We start from the raw sequence: 21,727 nt of genomic DNA, 5'->3' as shown, positions 1-21,727 counted from the left end.
TGAAGGTAATGTTTTACTGCACCAGAATTTGGTGTCAGGGACCAGTCAGAAGTCCACTAGACATATAAAGTAAGTGAAAACGCATCCTGCATTTTGGCCCAACATGGTGTTATTTTATTTGATTTGACAAATGAAGAAGCTAAACTGAATCAGAAAAACATGGGTGTTTTAAAGGTTTGAGGATTTAAAAGTTCATTGGCAAAGACAAAGGGAAAAGAAAACTACTCAGTCTCAAACTATCAGGATCGGAGTTACTTATCAGATATTGGGATGAAACTATTCCAATACAACAATAAAGCATTAAGTGGTGTTTATTGTCATACTTGAACCTGCAGCGTGTACGGTAGTCACTGCTGATGGAGCTGTGCTAGAGCGTGTGAGTAATGAGTGATCTGCTGAGAGAGCAAAATCAAAGGTAAGAATATATTGAACAGTTGCAAATGTAAACATTTTACCAACAGTAACTTACGAAGACTAGAATATGAAGATATGCTTTGTATCACTTATCCAAAAATAACATCATAGGCATTTCTCCGGGCTACTTTAAGGAAAACGAGGATTTATCTTCATTTGTCCTTGCACCTCTTGGACCATGTGCTCATTTGGCCAGTTAAATTCCCATATACCATTAAACACCTCTGTTAAAGATCTTTGCACTCCTCTGCTCCAGCTAGAACAATTCAAACTTCTCCAATCTCTCCACTTGCTCTTCAAGGAATGTCAACATTGAGGAGACACCAGAGAATTGAATGGCTTTTGGAATAGGTCAGTCAGACAGATTGAATCTAAGACATAAATCATCCTGAGTAAATGCTGTATATGACCAGGAGTGTATTCCTCAGTAGTGATCTTCTAATTTATGACTGACTGAACAAAGGGCTGACAGAGACATGATGGGCCAAGTGACCTCCTCTGCTCTACATCGCTCCATAAAACAAACATTCTAATGTGATTCAGTGAAAGTCAGCCTGAATTTATACATTAAAGGTATTAGGCTGGTAGCTACACTGACATCAAAACAAGAGCATACTTAAGCCTTCAGTGGGTGCCGCAGTCATTGCTGTTGGAGCCGTGCTGGAGTTTATGGGTGGTGCGTGAACTGCCGAGAGAACAAAACAGAGAGTAACAATGCAAATCACAACTGAATACAAAAAGAACGTGCTGAAGTTTGCAGTCAGTGCCGAAGGAAACTGATCATGGTTGAGATCAGACAGCAAGTGCTCACATTGGTAAGAATTTCTCCTCTATCACTGTGCAGTAGTAATACAACTGACTGTACAGGCCATCACTGGAGTATTCCCAGTGTGGAACTGGACTGAAATCATCAATGACATGAAAGTATTTTCAGAAAGGTCAAACCACAGAAAGAAGAAACTACAAGCAGCAAAATAGCCTTTTTACCCCTAAATTTTCATTTCCAGCACTTAAAAAATAAGACATCCCCATGGGATGAAGGTAAAAACTAAAAATTCTGTAAGAGTCTTCTAAGATTAAGTATTTAACTGATTTTATTACCAGTCATTTACAAAGATTACAATGTGAAGGCAAAGAAACATTTTGAAGCAGGAACTGATGTTTTTTTCTCAACTGAAGTAGAAAAATGTAGATTTAACTTTGTACTAGAAAAAAACCCAGTCTTTTACCCTATCAAGTTCCACTGTTGCTTGTTACGGTGGACAATGAAGAAGATTATCTTGGAGTACAAAAAGACATTGATCAGAGGGGCCAATAGGCGAGGAGCAGTAGATGGAGTTTAATTTAGATAAATGTGAGGCGTTGCATTTTGGTAAGGCAAACTAGGGCAGAACTTATACAGTAAATGGTAGAGCCCTGTGTAGTGTTGCCGAACAAAGAGACCGAGGGATATGGGTGCATAGTTCCTTGAAAGTGGAGTCACTGGTAGGCAGGATGGTGAAGATGGCATTTGGCATGCTTGCCTTTATTGGTCATAACATTGAGTTTAGGAGTTGGGATGTCATGTTGCAGCTGTACAGGACATTGGTGAGGCGAATTTTGGAATACTACGTACAATGCTGGTTGCCCTCCTATGGGAAGAAAGTTGTTAAACCAGACAAGGTGCAAAAAAGATTCGCAAGCTTGTTAGTGGGACTGGAGGGTTTGAGCTACAGGGAGAGGCTGAATAGGCTGGGGCTTTTTTCCCTGGAGCGTCGGAGGCTGAGGGGTGACCTCAGAAGTTTACAAAATCATGAGGGGCATGGATAGGGTGAATAGCCATGGGATGGGGGAGTCCAAAACTAGAGGTTATAGGTTTAAGGTGACAGGGGAAAGATTTAAAAAGGACCTGATGGGTAACTTTTTCACGCAGAGGGTGGTGCATGTATGGAATGAACTGCCTAAGAAAGTGATGGAGGGGGTTATAATTACAACATTTAAAAGGCATCTGGATGGGTGTGTGAATAGGGAGGGTTTAGAGGGCCGAATGCTGGCAAATAGGAGTAGGTCAGATTAGGATATCTGGTTGTCGCAGATGTGATAGACTGAAGGGTCTGTTTCCATGCTGTATGACTCTATAGGGAGGAAAATACTTCATTCACTTTGTAAAGAGAAATTCAAACTACAGCCAGGAAGTTGTAAAAGTACATTTGAGCTGGTAAAAGTTCACCAAGGAAGACAGAGGGATGAAAACATTCAATTTTCATAAATCTGCAAGAGCTGGCAGCCAGACCTGACCCGAACAACCATTTTGTTCTCAAACTGAGGAAGTAAAAAGTCTTTATGGAGGTACTTGAACCTGTGGGGTGTGCAGTAGTCACTGATGTTGGAGCCGTGCTGGAGGGTGTGAGTGATGCGTGATCTGTTGAAAGACAGAAATTATCAATAAGCTTGCTGACAACACACATATAAGAATTTGAAGAGGCTGAGTTTGCTATGAGAAACAAAGCTACATCCTGCAAATATTAGCAATTTGGCCGAACACTCTGCCATTGTTGCTTGGAGAGAGGAGGGCATTTCTCTCATTTTGGAAAGACTGACCCAGACGGGATTACTCAGTACAGCATAAAACATGTCTAAAATACAAAACTGGTTCCATCAGTTACATTTGTTTTTGTCAAAGAGATCAGGTGGGATTGGCATTACTGCTCCTATTTTTGTGTGGTAACATAATTTCAGACAGTATATGAGCAAGAGATATTCTTCAATAGTGATCTCTTAATTGACTACAGGGCTGACAGAGACATGATGGGCCAAGTGACCTCCTCTACTCTACATCATTCCATAAAACAAACATTCTAATGTGATTCAGTGAAAGTCAGCCTGAATTTATATATTAAAGGTATTAGGCTGGTAGCTACACTGACATCAAAACAAGAGCATACTTAAGCCTTCAGCAGGTGCCATAGTCATTGCTGTTGGAGCCGTGCTGGAGTTTATGGGTGGTGTGTGAACTACTGAAAGAACAAAACGTAGAGTAACAATGCAAATCACAAATGAATACAAAAAGAACTGACAGAATTTTGCAGTCAGTGGTGAAGGAAACTGATTGCAGTCGAGATCAGACAGCAAGCACTCCCCTGGGTAAGAATTTCTCCTCTATCACTGTGCAGCAGCAACACAACTGACTATAGAGACAATCACTGGAGTATTCTCAGTGTGGAGCTGGATTGAAATCATCTATTACATCACATATTTTCAGAGAGATCACAGCCCCGCATGAAGAAACTAAAAACAGCAAAATAACATTTTTTTTGTCAACTTTCTCTTCCAGCACTGAAAAAGTTTTGAACATTCACTTGGAGTGAAGATAAAAGCGAAAAATTCTCAAAGAGTCTTTTGTGATAAATTATTAAAACCATAGTTTTCAACATAAGAAAATAATACATTATTATCAGCATTCCATAATTATGAAACATATTTCAAGTCAAATTGGTCATTCATCAATTTTACCAATCATATCACAGTCAAAGAAACCAATCACATCTGACAGTGCAAGATGTCATTTTATCTGAGGTTTTGAACAGTGATTTGCGAGGAAGAAAGTTGCATTTGTCCTGGATTTCAGTCATACCAGCACTGAATCCACTTCGCAACCTGTGTCAGAGCAAGGAGTGAAAGAGCTCTCCTTCAGGATGGCCAAACTGACAGATGCTCAACGTCATGAAATCATGCTCAGTTTCAGGACAATGATGGCAAATGCTGACATGTGCTGTCAAGAATCTTGCAAGATTTGATTCAATCCATTACTGGTAATTTACAAAGTCTATATCATGAGGATCAATAAACATCTTGAAAGTAAGTAGATATTTTTCTAAGCTAACATAGATTTAGCATTGCATTGGAAAAAACTGGCCATTTACCCTTACAAGCTCCAATATTGCCAGTTATAGTGGCCAGAAGATATTTTATTCATTTGTAAAGAGGAATGCAATCCATAGCAAAGTGCAAGGAAGTTGTAAAAGAACATATGAGTGAATAAAAATTCAGCAAGAAAGATAGAGGGATGAAAACATTCAATTTTAATAAATCTAGAACAGTTGGTAGCCAGGCATGAGAGGAACAACCATTTTGCTCTCAAACTGAGAAAGTAAAAATCTTAATGGAGGTACTTGAACCTGCTGGGAGTGTAGTCGTCACTGATTTTGGAGCCGTGCTGGAGGATGTGCGTAATGAGTGATCTGCTGGAAGACAGAAACTACGAATAGCTGGCCTGCCACAACACACATATAAGTATTCAAAGTCACTGAGAGAGCTATTAGCAAAACAGGAGCATCGTGCAAAAATGATTTTTTTTTCACAACACTCGGTCACCCAGCCTGTTGTGGGACGAAGATATCACATTTTAAAAGAGTGACACAAATGGAATTGCTCGATGCAACAGAAGAACGATTTAGACAGAAGAAAATTGAATCTGACAGTTGCATTTGTCGTCACATGATCAGGTGGGATGGGAATTATAGCTCCTATTTTGTGTGTGCTTTCAGACTTGAAATACAAATTTCCACTTGGAGCATTAATTTTGATGTCAATAAAAATTGGTCAACTTATAGTTGCCCATCACATTTAGATTTTGGACAAAGGAAACTGATATATACGCCAACAGCAAGCCAGCTGCATAATAGTTATGCCTGTGTTTGGGGAAAGCAGGGCTGTATGGAAAGACCATGGAGCGATGCACTGAACGCCATCAAACAGCTGGCACAAGCACGTTGGGTCAATAAGATCTGGCTATGCCCTCTCATTCTATGGAACAATTACTCCAACATCATGCAATCAAGATCGGAGAGAATTGGCAAATCGAGACTCTCAGGGTGGAACCCATTTGGATAGCAAACCATGAGGGCGATGTATCTTTATGGACATACTTGAACCTGCAGTATGAGCAGTAGTCACTGTTGATGGAGCCGTGCTGAAGAGTGTGCGTGGTGAGTGATCTGCTGAAAGAGCAAAACAATGCCTAAGAATGCATTGCAACAATCACAAACACAAACATTGTATCATCAATAAATTATGAAGTCTAGAATCTCAAGATGTGCTTTGTACCAATTGTCCAAAAATAATACTACAGGCATTTCTCTGGGCTACTTTAAGGAGAACGTAGATTTTCTTCAGCTGTGTCCCTGTGCTTTTGGAAACATTTGCTCAGTAGACCAACTAAATTCCCTTACACTATTGAACACCTCTGTTGAAGATCCCATCACACTTCTCTGCTCCAACTAGAACAATCTAAGCTTCTCCAATTTCTCCTCTTGCTCTAGGAAAGTTAACACTGAGGACACAGCAGAGAACTGAGTGGCTTTTGTTGTGGATCAGTCAGGCAGAATGTGTATTAGTTCTTAAATGTTTGGAATCGGAGTTAAAAATCAACAACAGTGGACGCTGTGTGGCACCACAAGTGCATTTCTCAACCGTAATCTCGCATTTTACAAGCAAAGGGCTGATAGAGACATGATGGGCCAAGTGATCACTTCTCCTCTACAACATTCCACAAAACAAACATTCTAATCTGATTCAGTGAAAGTCAGCCTGAATTTATACATTGAACATATTTGGCTGGTAGCTATACTGACATCAAAACAAGAGCATATTTAAGCTTTCAGTGGGCACCGGGGACATTGTTGGAGCCGTGCCGGAGTTTATGGGTGGTGCGTGAACTGCCGAGAGAACAAAACAGAGAGTAACAATGCAAATCACAATGGAATACGAAAAGAATAGAGTGAAGTTTGCAGTAATGGTGAAGGAAACTGAACGCGAATGAGAACAGATGGCAAGTGCTCACATTGGTAAGAATTTCTCCTCTATCACTGTGCAGTAGTAATACAACTGACTCTACAGGCCATCACTGGAGTATTCCCAGTGTGGAGCCTGACTGAAATCACCTTCTACATGGAAGTATATTCAGAGAATCTTCCTCAGCCTCCATGAGGAAACTAAAAGCAGCAAAATAGCTTCACCTTTTATTCACTTCTAAATCCAGCAATTAGAAAATTTGGACATTCACACAGAGTGAAGGTAGGAATTAAAAAATCTGAAAAAGCTTTTTGCAATTAATTCTTTAGACGATAACCAAAATAAGGAAATAAATAATTATTTACAGCTTTTCATAATACTTATGTTATTAAGTATCAGTTCTGTTGTTCATCAAACTTTACCAATCAAATCACCATCAAAAACAGTTCACATCTGACAGTACAAGATGTCACTTTTTAAGAAGATTTGATCAGCAGTTTGGGAGTATGAAAGATTAATTTCTCATAGCTTTTAGTGTTACTGGATCTGGATTCACTTTGCAGTCTGTGCCAGAACGAGGAGTAAGAAATCGTGACTTCAGCATTTGCAGAATAATCTGAACATGCCCAACATCCTGAAATTATGCTCAGTTTCAGAAAAATAATGATGGCAAACGCTGACATTTGCTATCAAGGACCTTCCAAGATTTGAGCTATTTTCTCACCGGTCCTTTGCAAAATCTATAATTTGAAGACCAATAAATACTTTGCAACTAAGTACACGCATTTTTTTTCTCTCAGCTAAGATACAGGAGTGTAGATTTCGCTTTGTCCTTGACAAAAACAGCTTTTTTTTTCAGCCCATCTACCTCCAAGTTTGAATCAGAAGTTTGACTTTTCTGGGGAAGAAAAGTATTACATTCAATTTGGAAAGAGAAATCTAAACTACACCTAAATAGCAAGGAAAATACAAAATAGCACTTGAGTTGATAAACTTTCATCACGGAAAACAAATAGATGAAACCATTCATTTTTCATAAATCGAGAACAGTTGGTAGCCAGGCATGAGAGGAACAAACATTTGCTCTCAAACTGAGGAAGTAGAAATCTGACTGGAGGTCCTTGAACCTGCTGGGAGTGCAGTAGTCACTGATTTTGGAGCCGTGCTGGAGGATGTGCGTGATGACTGATCTGCTGAAAGAGAGAAACTAACCATAGCTGGCCCGCCGCAACACACATATAAGTATTCAAAGTCACTGAGAGAGCTATTAGAAAAATAGGAACATTCTGAAAAAATGAACTTTTTTTCCAAACCCTCAGTCACCCAGCCTGATGTGGGATGAAGATATCACACATTTTAAATGAGTCACCCAAATGGGATTGCTCGATGCAACATAAAAATTTTATAGACAAAATAAGATTAAATCTGACAGTTGCATTGGTCATCTAGTGATTAGGTGGGATTGGAAACATAGCTCCAATGTTGTGTGTGGTTTCAGACTTGAAATGCAAATTTCCACTTGGAGAATTAACATCGTTGTCAATAAAACTTGATCAACTTAGAGTTGCCCATCACTTTTGATTTTGGACAAAGGAAACCAATCAATAAGCCAACAGTAAGCCAGCTGCATAATAGTTATGCCTGCGTTTGGGGAAAGCAGGGCTGTGTGCAAAGACCAGTGGAGAGATGCACTGAACACCAAAGAGCTGGCACAAACACATTGGGTCAAATAGATCTGGCTATGCCCTCTCATTCCACCAAGTAATGATTCTAATGTGATTCAAACAAGATCAGAGAGAATTGGCAAGTCGACACTCTCAGGGTGGAACCCATTTGGATAGCAAACCATGAGAGCGATGTATCTTTATGGACATACTTGAACCTGCAGTATGAGCAGTAGTCACTGTTGATGGAGCCATGCTGGAGAGTGTGTGTGGTGAGTGATCTGCTGAAAAAGATAAACTGTGCCTAAGATTGCAACAAGGAAAACAAATGGATGATACCATTCAATTTGCATAAATCTAAAACAGTTTGCAGCCAGGCATGAGAGGAACAACCATTTTGCTCTCAAACTGAGGAAGTAAAAATCTTAATGGAGGTACTTGAACCTGCTGGGAGTGTAGTCGTCACTGATTTTGGAGACGTGCTGGAGGATGTGCGTGATGAGTGATCTGCTGGAAGACAGAAACTATCAATAACTGGCCTGCCACAACACACATATAAGTATTCAAAGTCACTGAGAGAGCTATTAGCAAAACAGGAGCATCGTGAAAAACTGATTTTTTTGCCCCAGCACTCAGTCACCCAGCCTAATGTGAGATGAAGATATCACACATTTTAAAACAGTGACCCAAATGGGATTGCTCGATGCAACATAAAAATTGTTTCGACAGAATAAAATTAAATCTGACAGTTGCATTTGTCGTCAAGTGATCAGGTGCGATTGGAATTCAAGCTCCTATTTTGTAGGTTTCAGAATTGAAATAAAATTTCCACTTGGAGCATTAACTTCGTAGTCAACAGAACTTTATCGACTTACAGTTGCCTATCACTTTTAGATTTTGGACAAAGGGAACCAATCAATAAGCCGACAGTAAGCCAGCTGCATAATAGTTATGCCTGCATTTGGGGAAAGCAGGGCTGTGTGGAAAGACCAGTGGAGCGATGCACTGAACGCCATCAAACAGCTGGCAAAAGCACGTTGAGTCAAATAGATCTGGCTATGCCCTATTACTCTATGAAACAATGATTCTAACATCATTCAATCAAGATCGGAGAGAATTGGCAAATCGAGACTCTCAGAGTGGAACCCATTTGGATAGCAAACCATGAAGGCGATGTATCTTTATGGACATACTTGAACCTGCAGTATGAGCAGTAGTCACTGTTGATGGAGCCGTGCTGAAGAGTGTGTGTGGTGAGTGATCTGCTGAAAGAGAAAAACTGTGCCTAAGAATGCATTGCAACAATCACAAACACAAACATTGTGTCATCAATAAATTACAAAGTCTAGAATCTCAAGATGTGCTTTGTACCAATTATCCAAAAATAATACTACAGGCATTTCTCTGGGCTACTTTAAAGAGAATGTAGATTTTTCGTCAGCTATGTCCTTGTGCCTTTGGAAACATTTGCTGAGTAGGCCAATTGAATTCCCTTACAGTATTGAACATGTCTGTTAAAGATCCCGTTACACTTCTCTGCTCCAACTCGAACAATCCAAGCCAGTCCAATCTCTCCTCGTGTTCCAGAAAAGTTAACACTGAGGACACACCAGAGAACTGAGTGGCTTTTGTTATGGATCAGTCAGGCAGAATGTGTATTAGTTCTTAAATGTTTGGAATCTGAGTTAAAAATCAACAACAGTAAACACTGTATGGCACCATGAGTGCATTTCTCAACCGTAATCTCACATTTTACAAGCAAAGGGCTGACAGAGACATGATGGACCAAGTGACCTCCTCTGCTCTACATCATTCCATAAAACATTCTAATGTGATTCAGTGAAAGTCAGCCTGATTTTATACGTTGAAGGTCTTTGGCTGGTAACTACACTGACATCGAAACAAGAGCATACTTAAGGTTTCAATGGGCACCGGGGACATTGCTGTTGGAGCTGTGCTGGAGTTTTTGGGTGGTGCGTCAACTGCCGAGAGAACAAAACAGAGAGTAACAATGCAAATCACAATGGAATACAAAAAGAATAGAGTGAAGTTTGCAGACAGTCGTGAAGGAAACTGAACGCGAATGAGAACAGACGGCAAGTGCTCACATTGGTAAGAATTTCTCCTCTATCACTGTGCAGTAGTAATACAACTGACTCTACAGGCCATCACTGGAGTATTCCCAGTGTGGAGCCTGACTGAAATCACCTTCTACAAGGAAGTATATTCAGAGAATCTTCCTCAGCCCCCATGAGGAAACTAAAAGCAGCAAAATAGCTTCACCTTTTATTCACTTTCAAATCCAGCAATTAGAAAATTTGGACATTCACACAGAGTGAAGGTAGGAATTAAAAATTCTGAAAAAGCCTTTTGTGATTAATATTTTAGACGATAACCAAAACGAGGAAATAAATAATTAGTATCAGCTTATCATAATTACAAAATTATGTTATTAAGTATCAGTTCTGTTGCTCATCAAACTTTACCAATCAAATCACCATCAAAAGACAGTTCACATCTGACAGTACAAGATGTCACTTTTTAAGAAGTTTTGATCAGCAGTTTGCGAGTAGGAAAGATGAATTTCTCATGGCTTTCAGTGTTAATGGATCTGGATCTACTTTGCAGCCTGTGCCAGAACAAGGTGCAAGAAATTGTGACTTCAGCATTTTCAGAATAACCTGAACATGCCCAACATCCTGAAATTGTGCTCAGTTTCAGAAAAGTAATGACAGCAAATGCTGACATTTGCTATGAAGAACGTACCAAGCTTTGGTCCATTTTCTCACTGGTCGTTTCCAACATCTATAACACGAGTGCCAAAAAATATCTTGCAAGTAAGTTTAAAAGGTTTTTTTCTCAGCTAACATACAGGAGTGTAGATTTAGCTTTGTCTTCAACAAAACATTTTCTTTTCTTCCCCCATCAAGCTCGAAGGTTGCTTGTTCTGGGATATAATAATATTTCATTCACTTTGTAAGGAGAAAGGTAAACTGCACCTTAATAGTAAGGAAATTACAAAATAGCACTTGAGCTGATCAAAGTTCATCAAGGGATGTAACAACTCAACTTTCATAAATCTAGAACAGTTGGCTACCGGGCATGAGAGGAACAACCATTTTGCTCTCAAACTGAGGCAGTAAAAAAACTTAATAGAGGTACTTGAACCTGCTGGGAGTGAAATAGTCACTGATTTTGTAGCTTTGCTGGAGGTTATGTGTGATGTCTGATCCGATGAAAGACACAATCTATCAATAAACTTGTTGACAACATCACATGTGTAAGTATTTGAAGGGACTGAGTTTGTTGTGAGCAACAAAGGTACATGCTGCAAAAACTATCTTTTTGTCCCAACACTTTGGCATCCTGCTTGGAGGATATTTCTCTCATTTTGAAATGTTGACCCAAACGGGATTACTTGATGCTACATAAAACATTTTCAGATAAAATAAAACTGATCCTGAAAGTAACATTTGTTGTCAACAGACCAGGTCGGACTGGACTTACTGCTCCCATTATGCATGTGGTAAATACAATTCAGACTCAAATAAAAATCTACAATCCGACCCCAGAAACAAAGATACATTCCCCTCCCCACCCCTATCTGCCTTTCGTACGGATCGCTCTCTCCGCGATTCTCTCGTCCGCTTCACGCTCCCCACTAACCTCACCAGCCCCGGCACCTTTCCCTGCAACTGCAGGAAGTTGTACACATGCTCCTACACCTCCCCCCTCACCTCCTTTCAAGGCCCAAAACAAACCTTTCATAAACGACAGGGGTTCACCTGCACATCCGTCAACTTGGTCTACTGTATCTGCTGCTCCCGATGTGGCCTCCTCTACATCGGTGAGACCGTTCTGTAGAGCATCTATGCTCTGTTTGCGACAAACGACAACACCTTTCTGGTCGCCAACCATTTTAACGCCCACTCCCAATCCCTGGGTGACATGTCCATCCTGGGCCTCCTCTAGTGTCACAATGACACCACCCGGAAACTGGAGAAGCAGCACCTCATATTCTGCCTCGGGTTCCTACAGCCCGATGGCCTAAACATGGAATTTACCAGTTTTAAAATCTCCCCACCTCGGGCCACATCCCATGTCCAACCCTCCCTCTCATCCCCACCTCCTTGACCTGACACATCCTGTCCATCTTCCTCCCCACCTATCAACCCCACCCATCCCACTGACTAATCCCCACCACTCCCTATCTGCACTCACCTGTCACAAGCCCCCTACCTTCCCCAGTCCCACCCTTCCTCCCTCTATTTATTTCTGAGATCCGTTCCCCTCCCCATTTCTGAAGGAGGGTCCCGACCCGAAACATCAACTTTCCTGCTCCTCTGATGTTGCCTGGTCTGTTGCGTTCCTCCAGCTCCGCACTGTGTTGTCGGTTACAGCAGCAATTGCTTTAGATTTTGGACAAAGTAAAACAATCGATAAAAGGGCTGTAGTTCTGTCTGCATAATATTCCCTGAATTTGGTAAAAGCAGAGCTATGTGGAAAGAGCAGCAGAGCGATGAATTGAATAGCATTTTCAAAGTGCTGACTCAGTGTGTCGAGTCAAATATATCTGACTATCGCAATTTCATTCCATCAGAACAACAATTCTAATATCATTCGATGAAGATCAGAATTGGCAAACTGAGAATGTCAGAGTGGTACCCTTTTTGATAGCAAACTAAGAAGGTCATGTTTCTTTATGGACATACATGAACTTGTGATGTGTGCAGTAGTTACTGTTGATGGAGCCGTGCTGGAATGTGTGAGTGATGAGTGAGCTGTTGAAAGACCAAAGTCCTGGGTAAGAACGCTTTGAAAAAGAATAAACATTGCATCATCAGTAATTTCCAAAGACTAGAATATGAAAATGTGCTTTGTACCAGTAATCTAATAAAATAGAGCCTGAATAATAATGAATGTTGCAACTGCATCTAGAAACACATCATCAGTCATATCCAAAAACTATAACATGTTGCAAATCAGTAAAATTCTTCAATGTGATAAAATGTTTTTCTTGAGGGAGCATAGATTTTGCTTTAAGTTTGGTATTTTCACCCACCACACAATCAAGCTACTTAATAGAGTATTTACAGGATATTCGTTCACTTGAGAACAACCCAGTTTCTTCCAAAACAACAAGAACATGGTGAACGAGCAATCAAATTAATAAAAGTCTATCAATGAAGACAAAGGGTAAAAAGCATCCAGTTTTTAAAAATCAAGCACACTTAGCCTGGCTTCTATAGAACAAACCTCTTGTGTCCGATGGAGAACACGAAGATCTTTAAATGGACATACTTGATCTTGCATGGGTGCAATCATATCTGTTGTTGGAGACATGCTGGAAGGTATGAATACAGGTCAGGTTTTTAGATGTCTCCTGAGGGTGAGATCTGTGGTGACCGGGGCCCAAGCATCCCTCATGGCACTCAAAGGAAATCTTCTGCAAATTTTAATTACATTAGGCTGCCTCCAGCAAATGTATGAAAGATTTTGATGAACATGAAAGACGGGTTATCAGGGTCCTGCTCGATGTCATTGGACACCAATTGATAGTTAGGAAGTGAGGTTGTTGCCTTAATGAAGTGAGTGTCAAAAGCATCAAAGTTGAGCTACTTCACTTTCCTAATCTTTAACTCAGTTGGAATGGAGTGGAAGTGCTGCATTAGTTTCCATTCAAGTATTATATTAAGTCATTTAGAAGTACAGAACTTTTGTTTTATTTGTTTAAGTTTTATCAACATTTTAAAGTTTTTCAATTTGCACTCATCAGAACAGTTCTCAGGAAATATCAATGTAAAAAAGAAAAATAATAATTTATTCTTCATGAAAAAAAGCACTGATTTGCTGCCATTGAAATTTGTAAATAATATTAACTGAGAACTGGTGTTTTCAGGAATATATAATTAGTCCCTACTGTGAGTTGAGCTGTCCATATCTTTCAGCAAAAACTATGATCCACTGGAACAATGTACCAATAGTTCCAGTTCATACATTTGTAATTAGTATTGTTTGCAAACAACTCAAACTTATTCACAATGGAGATTAAGGCAGTAAGAAGGGAGACTTCTTTTATATAATAAAAAGTTAATTTCATAAGCTCAAGAGCAGATAAATGTAAACGAAATTTCAGAAATGACACTGTCCTTGTGAAATTACTTTTCATCCCATTAGGTGATAGAAATAATCTGTGGAGTTGTAAAAGTCTGGAGAATGAACTTGAAAAAACGTTTTTTTTTAAACTTAATGATACACAAGAGGTGACTTCCTCACTTTTAGAGATGGTTTTGGTCCATTGGTAATCAAACATACTAAAAACATGCTTAAACTTGACCACAATAATAATCGAATGATTTAAACATGATAATTTACTGCAAAGAATTTTTTGCATAATGTGTAAAGAATTGCTCCGAATATAAATATAGTATTATAAAGAAGCATTTATTCAATTGGAAACGTAAAGCTGTTATGTACTAACAGATCTGCATCTTGCTTGTTAAGACCAACAATGCTGTTACTACAAATATAACGGTGTAGATTTTTAACTTCACACATAGGCACCATGATAGAAACCACCATGTGAGCTACCTGCTTGGCTCAGATTAAAAAAAAGCTTCCTTTGATTACTTACTTTTCGTGGTAGTCTGATTCGAATCGGGTATTACTTGTCCTGTAACGAAAAGAAGATTAAAACAATTCAGAGAGTCGTCAGATTTAAACAGAGTTAAACTTGTGCAGTCCTACACAATGCAAGGGAGATGATTAACTTTCTCATTGCACAATGCTACACAAATGTACAGCTGAATGCTCCCGGCTCGTGTGCCAGGAATGGATCGGGAGGTGGATAAAATCACGTGAAGCCATGTCAGGGCAGCACCCCATCATTGTCCATGGAACTAGGCAGCCATGTTACAACAGCCAGTAATTTCAAACATATGGACTCCCTGTGGCAGCCTGCAGGGTTGTGGGTGACATCCAGAGGCTTTATGATCTAAACAGGGAAGGGGTAAGCATAAAAGACATGCCTCCATAGACACCCTCCCTCTATCCTTGGAGGTTTCCCCTCCACACTCAGTAATCTTTAGCTTTAGTTTACAAAGACTTGTCCAAGGTGCCCTTCATTTTGGGGCACTCCAAGGTCACCAAGCTGACTCAGCAGCACTGACCCCTCCCGGTTGGGATTGCAGAGTCTTCAAAGCTGCCGTCCCTTTAACAGAGCCAACAGCAACAGGAAACTGCCTGCCATCCTTCATCTGGCAGGGAGTCAGTGAGAAGGTGTGACTACATTGCCGCACCAGGTCTCACCACCACCAAGTGCAGAACCTTGCCACCCTGCATTAAATTTCAGTTCATAGTGTTTGGGTTCCTTTCTGTAATTCCCACCATGTTTTAATTCAAATCAAGGATCAAAGTCCACAAGAAACTAATTTCATATACTTTAATCGATTCATTGATTCTACTGCCCACGTCTCATCACACTCTGTTTGATAACCCGAGATAGCAGCATCATTATGTGAACTGGCTAGTAACACAGGTCACCAATTTAAGTTAAACATAAAAAATTATCAGCAAGATTTTTAGAGAACTAGTAACACAAATAGGGATTTGAATGTGGAATATATTATCCCAATGGTTTTTGTAGCAGAATTCAGAATTTCCACATTGTTACAAAGGGATGGAATGCATGTGCAGCAAAGAGAACAGTGAGATTAGAGTAAGTGGCTTTTGTAGCCAATAAAACCAGTGTTAATTGGATAGGCTACATAACCAGTTTCTGTGCTGAAATATTCTATCTTTACCCTCAGATTTCATTTGGTGCATTTATTTAAATTTAATAGCAGGCTCATCTATCTGTTGTTTTAAACATCCAGTCCCCAACAGATTTACCACGGGGATTCTATCACATTCTGGGATCATGTAAAGAAATAACATCATTGCACTGCAGTAACTGAAGGGCCCACTTTCTAGTTTACAACACCTGGCAACTGATTATTAGATTTTCATCTGTCAACCAATCATTTCTTACCATCTACACACTTAGCCAATGAGACCTACCTTATTGATATTATGCATTGTGTCCAATAGCGAGGCCAAGTTAGACCACAATCCTAGAATTAACTAACTCCCAACAAACAAAAACCCCCATTCTTCATTTCTTAAAATGTTTTATTCCAATTGAAAGATAATGGAAATAAAAATGGGGAATGTAACAAGGTCCACCAAACTCTCTGTCACCTGTTTTGCATTGACAAAATCAAGATCTAAGCTGTTTTTGTGAGACATGGGAGTTTAATGTCAATGAACACACGTTCCAGTTTAGCTACTGTGATATTTGCAGTTATTTACCTGCTGTCTGTAGAATTATCTTTATGTTTTAAATTTACTACAGAGGCTGTTGTTGAATGAGACCAGAAGACCAGGGAGTAGTGCGGTTTTTAAAATATTTCACAATCCACATCTATAATCATACTTTCCTGCCATGACCTTGTGAATATTTACTGATAAGAAGTTACTCTGTTTTGTCAAACTAGCAGATGTGAGCATTTATTAATACTGATGATAATTTTATCCATATTGAATATGAGAATAGGCATATGAACTCCTGCTCTATCGCAATATTACTGTCAGATAATGACCTCAAGTTTAAGACTACATTTACGAAATACTACTGTGGTGAGTATTCTTTATGTTGAATATCTCATTGCAAGCATTTACTCTGTAATTTCATCCAAGATTTAGTTATGAAAGAGACTGAACAGACTGGGTTTGTTTTCCTTAGAGCAGAGGAGATTGACAGGGGTCATGATTGTGATGTATAAAATTATGATGGGCATAAATACAGAAGACAGGAAGAAACCCTTCCCCTTGATGGAAGGATCAATGACCAGGGGGCATAGATTTAAGCTAAAGGGCAGGAGGTTTATACGAGATGTGAAGAGAGCTTTTTCACCCAGAGGGTGGTGGGAATCTGGAACCCACTGTCTGTAAGAATGGTAGAGGCAGAAATCCTCATAACATTTAAGAAATATTTAGATATGCACTTGTGCTGCCAAGGCATACAAGGCTATAGACCAAGTGCTGGAAAATGGGATTAGAATAGTTAGGGAGTTGTTTTTGACCAGTGAAATGCAATGGGCCGAAGGGCTTTTTTCTATACTGTAGATCTCTGAGACTATATTTGTACTGCACTTTCTAATTTACAGTGTAATGTACTATTGAGCAGCATTTGTATATAACACTGTCTTTAGTTCGGGGTTATTCACATGGTCAAATCACCCGGTTATTAATTGATTCTGGACAAAGAAGAATTCAGTGTGGTTACAAAAATTTCTAGCCCACTTTGAGAACATGTCGAAACCACGTTCAGTGAATACAAGTAGCCCAATGTGCCAAGCCTGCCAGGACCATTCCCAATGCCACCTTCTCCTTGTCTTTACTGATTTGTCATCTGTGTTTCTGTTCAGTTATGCACAGCAGTGTCTATAGCGCTGACTGGCTGATTTGAGCTTGAGTAGATTGGTTTAAACTTGCTCGTAATTGCAATTGCAATTGTAAATATACAATCATATTGGATTTTTCATGACATCATTTATGTCAAAAAATCACATTTTGCACATCTATGAAACCTTACATTTGCTTTGTGGCCATGAACAGCCCAACTTTCATGAAATTTCCAATGCTACTGACTGTGCAATGATGCTCTCAAGCAAGGTCCTCCTGTAGGCCTACATTCTCCTTGTCAAAGGTCAAAACATCTAACAATGGAGGGGCCATCCACTGAGCTACTTCCTACGCACACACAGGAGTGGAATAAAAGACATTCAATGCCCATCCGCGCTACTTGAATTCAACTGATGAACAGGACATGGCTTAGGATGTAATGTAAAGAAAAGCAGTAATAAATTAAACGTGATTTACAGAAGGTAGTTAATGAATCTCAATGTGCAACAGGGAAGGAAGAGTAAAACGCTGCTGAGTAGAATAACTCTCTTGCAAAACTGCTGGGGATGTCTTAACTTTGTCCACCAATCAGAAACTACAGCTAAGGGGGTTTATGTTGCTTGCCATTTTTATATTTCCTCTGCAGTAATTTTAATACCACTGTTTTTTTTTTGACTCTTAAATGTTGCCTGCCTGGCATGTCAATTGGATTCCACAAGTATGTTAACATCCTTCCAGATGAAGTAGCTACTGCCAATGTGGTTAGACTTGACAGGAACGAAAGGGAGTCCTTTCCCAATAGGTATTTTAAAAAGGTACAGGTCTTCTCTTGCAGCCTTGAAAAACTAAGGTTGAGCACCCAGATCACAAGCGCTTTCATCCAAGCCACATATTGTCTACGAATCATCCAATTCCCACTCCCAGACCCCATGAAACACATTCATGAACCCTGTCCAAAGCCTTTCCGCCAATTCACAGGGATGGGAGGCTTTCTCTGTGATTGCTCGAAACCATCAAGCAGGCAGGCAGCACACATTACACTGTTACTAAGAAACCTGGCCTTGCAACATCTTCCTGAGGGATAAGCCTATGGTTTTCATGAGCTAATCAGGAGTAAAAGTTAAATTTCCCCTTGTACTTTTATCAGCAATATAAGTGTGTATATTTTGTTACAAGAGTGCAGTAATCAAGTTGCAGTAGCATCCCTCTGACATTATAACATTGAGAAAATGGTGGATGTGAAGTGTACACTGGATATCTCAGCAATACAAAAATTCCCTACATCTCTCGTTGCTCATTGAGCACCAAACATGTAATTAGCTATCTGTCCTCTTTGTAACTCTGCATTTATGTTTATTACAATGCTGAAGCATTAGTACTTATGGCAAATTTCTATTTGACACCCTTCAATCCATCTGTTGGAAGAGAGACCAAGTTTACGTTTTGAGTCCAAAGGCTCTTCTTCAGAGCTCCGGAGAAAAGGCTTTAACTTCTGAGTTGTACCAGCATTTTTTGAATTTGTTTTAGATTTCCAGCATCCACAGTATTTTGTTTTGTTATTGTTCAATCCATGTTTACTTTAGATTATTCAACAAAGACTTGAGATCAGTGTACAGAATGGACATGATGGACTGAATGGCCGCCTATTGTGTCTTCAATTTGTCTCAGTGCATAATGCATAGTGAATGGTACATTGATGCACCTTTGAATTACGCCACACGTGCCAGCATATATATTGGGTCTGTGCGTATGCCTTCCCCTTGGGAAGACCTCCAAGATTTTGTGCTAAAACAAAGCGCTGAGCAAGTCCATCTGATCAATACCCACCAGAGTCTAAACATTTGCATTCACAGAGATGAAAACAATCACTACTAATGTTTCTTTTCCTTGAAGCTACTTTGGTTAAAGTTTCAAAGGAGACGAAATGTTGAGGTGCAGCTTTTTAAAGGTCTTTCACTTGACTAATCAAGGTGTGGAATCTTCTGCGCTCTCGAGTGGTTGTTTGGAGGCAGTGAAGGCATTGAAACAGGCAAGGTAGTGTGGGTCGGTGAGTCAGGAACACTACCACTGAACCACAAGAGCCACAAGTTTTCAGACTGATTATGGCCATAGTCATATTGCCATTTCAACCAATCTGCTTAGACATGTTATTATATACATTTGGGGCAGGTGGGATTTGAACCTCAACCCGTATATGCTGATGAGGATCTGCTCTTTAATTTTATAGGACCCATGCATTTCCGGCCTTTCTGGGTTTTCTAACTGCAGACTCCTGCTCCCTCCCTGAATTCCTCTGTCTCCCATAAATATCATTGCTTCAAGTGATTTCCGCCACCCCCCCCGCCTATTTCCTGGAAATAATTTAACTAACAAATACTTCAACAATGAAAGCTACTTTTGATCTTCTGAACTTCAAAGTTTGACAGTTTACTAGAAAGAAAAATACTCTAATATTGGTGCAGAATTTGCAGAACACATTGTGGTTTCTCCTGCCCCCTTGTGGCTTTCAGTCATTTATACATCGCTGATAGTTGAGAAGTGGTCATAGCAATGACAATCTAATATATCTTGTATTCCACTGATGTAATTAGTATTTAGACAGTAATGCACTGAAATATTCCCCTTCTTTTCAGAGTTAAAGGTGCGATATTAGTCTTGTATCACTACGCTTTTGTTATCTTCCAACAAAGACTTCTTCCATTCCACGAATCAGTGCAGTTGAAGTTTGTTTTTTGTACATTTGTGCTCCTTTCCAATACAGTCAGTATTTCAGTCATTTTTTGAGGAAAGGTCACTCAATGATTGTGCAATGTGTCCATTGATATTTGACTGATCTATTAGATAACAGCATGTTGCAGAACAGAAATACACTTAACACAATCTGTGCAGGCAGAATGTTAACTATGCAACTTCTCCAGGCCAGATAGATATGGGGTAATAAATGTTGGCCTGGCCTACATCCCACGTCTGAAACAGTAATACACAAAAAAAAATGAGGATGGTGTTAAAAGTCTTCTGGATACAGCACAAATTCTTTCATTCTTAAGAACTGATCATTATTAATTCAGCACTGGACAAGCAAGAGGGGCATTTTTAGTTCAATCCTTTACCTGAAACAAATCATCACAGGAGACGACATTTTTAAATAAATGTAGATGGATAAACAATGCTCCTGAAGGGTTAATATTCACTGCCAGCTCCTAACAGACAGTTTAAAGATTTTGCTCAAGTTTGTTAAGGTGAAATCAGATTCTATTATATTTCACAGCACACCATCCCGTTGTGAAGTGATGGGCATTGGACAACAATTCATCAGAATGGCAAGGCTTAGCTAATGCAAAGCAGAAATGTGTAATCCTGTTTTTAAAAACTTAGTATAATTTTGATCAAAATTTAATCAGTTATTAAATAAAGTACCAGCTTAAACCTACTTTGGGAATTATACTTATTATTTGCATGGATATCCTTGTTTCCAATTTGTTGCTTCACTCAATCCTCTCAAACGCAACTTGTTAACTCAAATATAAAGCCTGTTGGGACAATCATTCATCATTTAAATAATGCAAAATGCATTTATGATATTTAATTATTTAAACATTATAATTATGAATAAATCCTCCATTGGTGCTTCAAAACCTCGATACTGTACTCTCAGCATATCTAAGCTGCCGAATAATGGAGCAATTTATTTTTTTGCATAGTGACCAAGTATGAACTTAATCAGATAAATGTCAGATTCAAATAAATATGGTCTCAAATTGGAAACACAAAATTGATTAGCTCATGCTATGGTTCACAATTCAAAAGACCTCAATTGATGCTTGTAAAATTTAATCCATAACTTCAAATTACAGGAATTTCGTGAAAGGTAAGAGTCATATTGAGAGAAAAAATAAAAATATCGCAAACTACATTGAAAAGCTTTTCAGTTTAATTTAAAATATATCCAGTTACCTTTCTTAACCCACTCATAACTGGTTATTTTGAGCTAAGTGCTTTTGCTGCACACACACACAAAAAAAATTAAATAAAGGAATCCTGCTATTCTACATAAAGGGCTAAACTTGTCATTTTTTCCCCCTTCTTCTTAGTGAAGTCTGTTCTTTTAAATAGAAGCAGAAATGGCAGCAGAAACTTAGCAGGTTTGGCAGCATCTGTGGAGAGAGAAACAGAGTCAATGTTTAAGGTCCCTTCTTCACTAGACCCATAACACGATTGCTGTTTTTCACTCCACAGATGCTGCCAAACCTGCTGAGTTTCTCAAACAACTTATTGTTTTATTTCAGATTTCCTGCAACTGCAGTTCTTTATTTTTTTTCTTCTTGACTACCATGTTACTTGTCACTAAATCTGCTCTCATCAACATATATGTCAAAGTTCTAGAAAATATCAGCACTGAATATCTAGATGCAGGGAAAGTTCCCTCCACAATG

The 21,727-nt window shown here is 39.3% G+C and overlaps 1 protein-coding gene across 5 annotated transcripts in view; it reads right to left on the bottom strand.

Moving 5' to 3' along the window:
• Positions 1-21,727, bottom strand: part of ptprc (protein tyrosine phosphatase receptor type C) — a 144,569-nt gene that overhangs the window by 71,324 nt on the left and 51,518 nt on the right. For 4 of the 5 annotated variants that reach the window (XM_048601882.1, XM_048601884.1, XM_048601883.1 and 1 more), the window contains exon 3: positions 14,485-14,523. In XM_048601882.1, the coding sequence (XP_048457839.1) occupies positions 14,485-14,523 (39 nt within the window). Of the gene's footprint in view, positions 1-323; positions 396-1,030; positions 1,100-2,752; positions 2,816-5,321; positions 5,394-8,294; positions 8,361-9,043; positions 9,113-9,763; positions 9,833-14,484; positions 14,524-21,727 lie in introns of all 5 variants that reach the window. The other variant, XM_048601881.1, reaches the window with a different exon arrangement.

Source organism: Rhincodon typus, chromosome 10 (genome assembly GCF_021869965.1).
Source record: "Rhincodon typus isolate 14 chromosome 10, sRhiTyp1.1, whole genome shotgun sequence".
NCBI classification, from domain to species: Eukaryota; Metazoa; Chordata; class Chondrichthyes; order Orectolobiformes; family Rhincodontidae; genus Rhincodon; species Rhincodon typus.
This window is presented reverse-complemented; position numbering and strand designations above follow the sequence as displayed.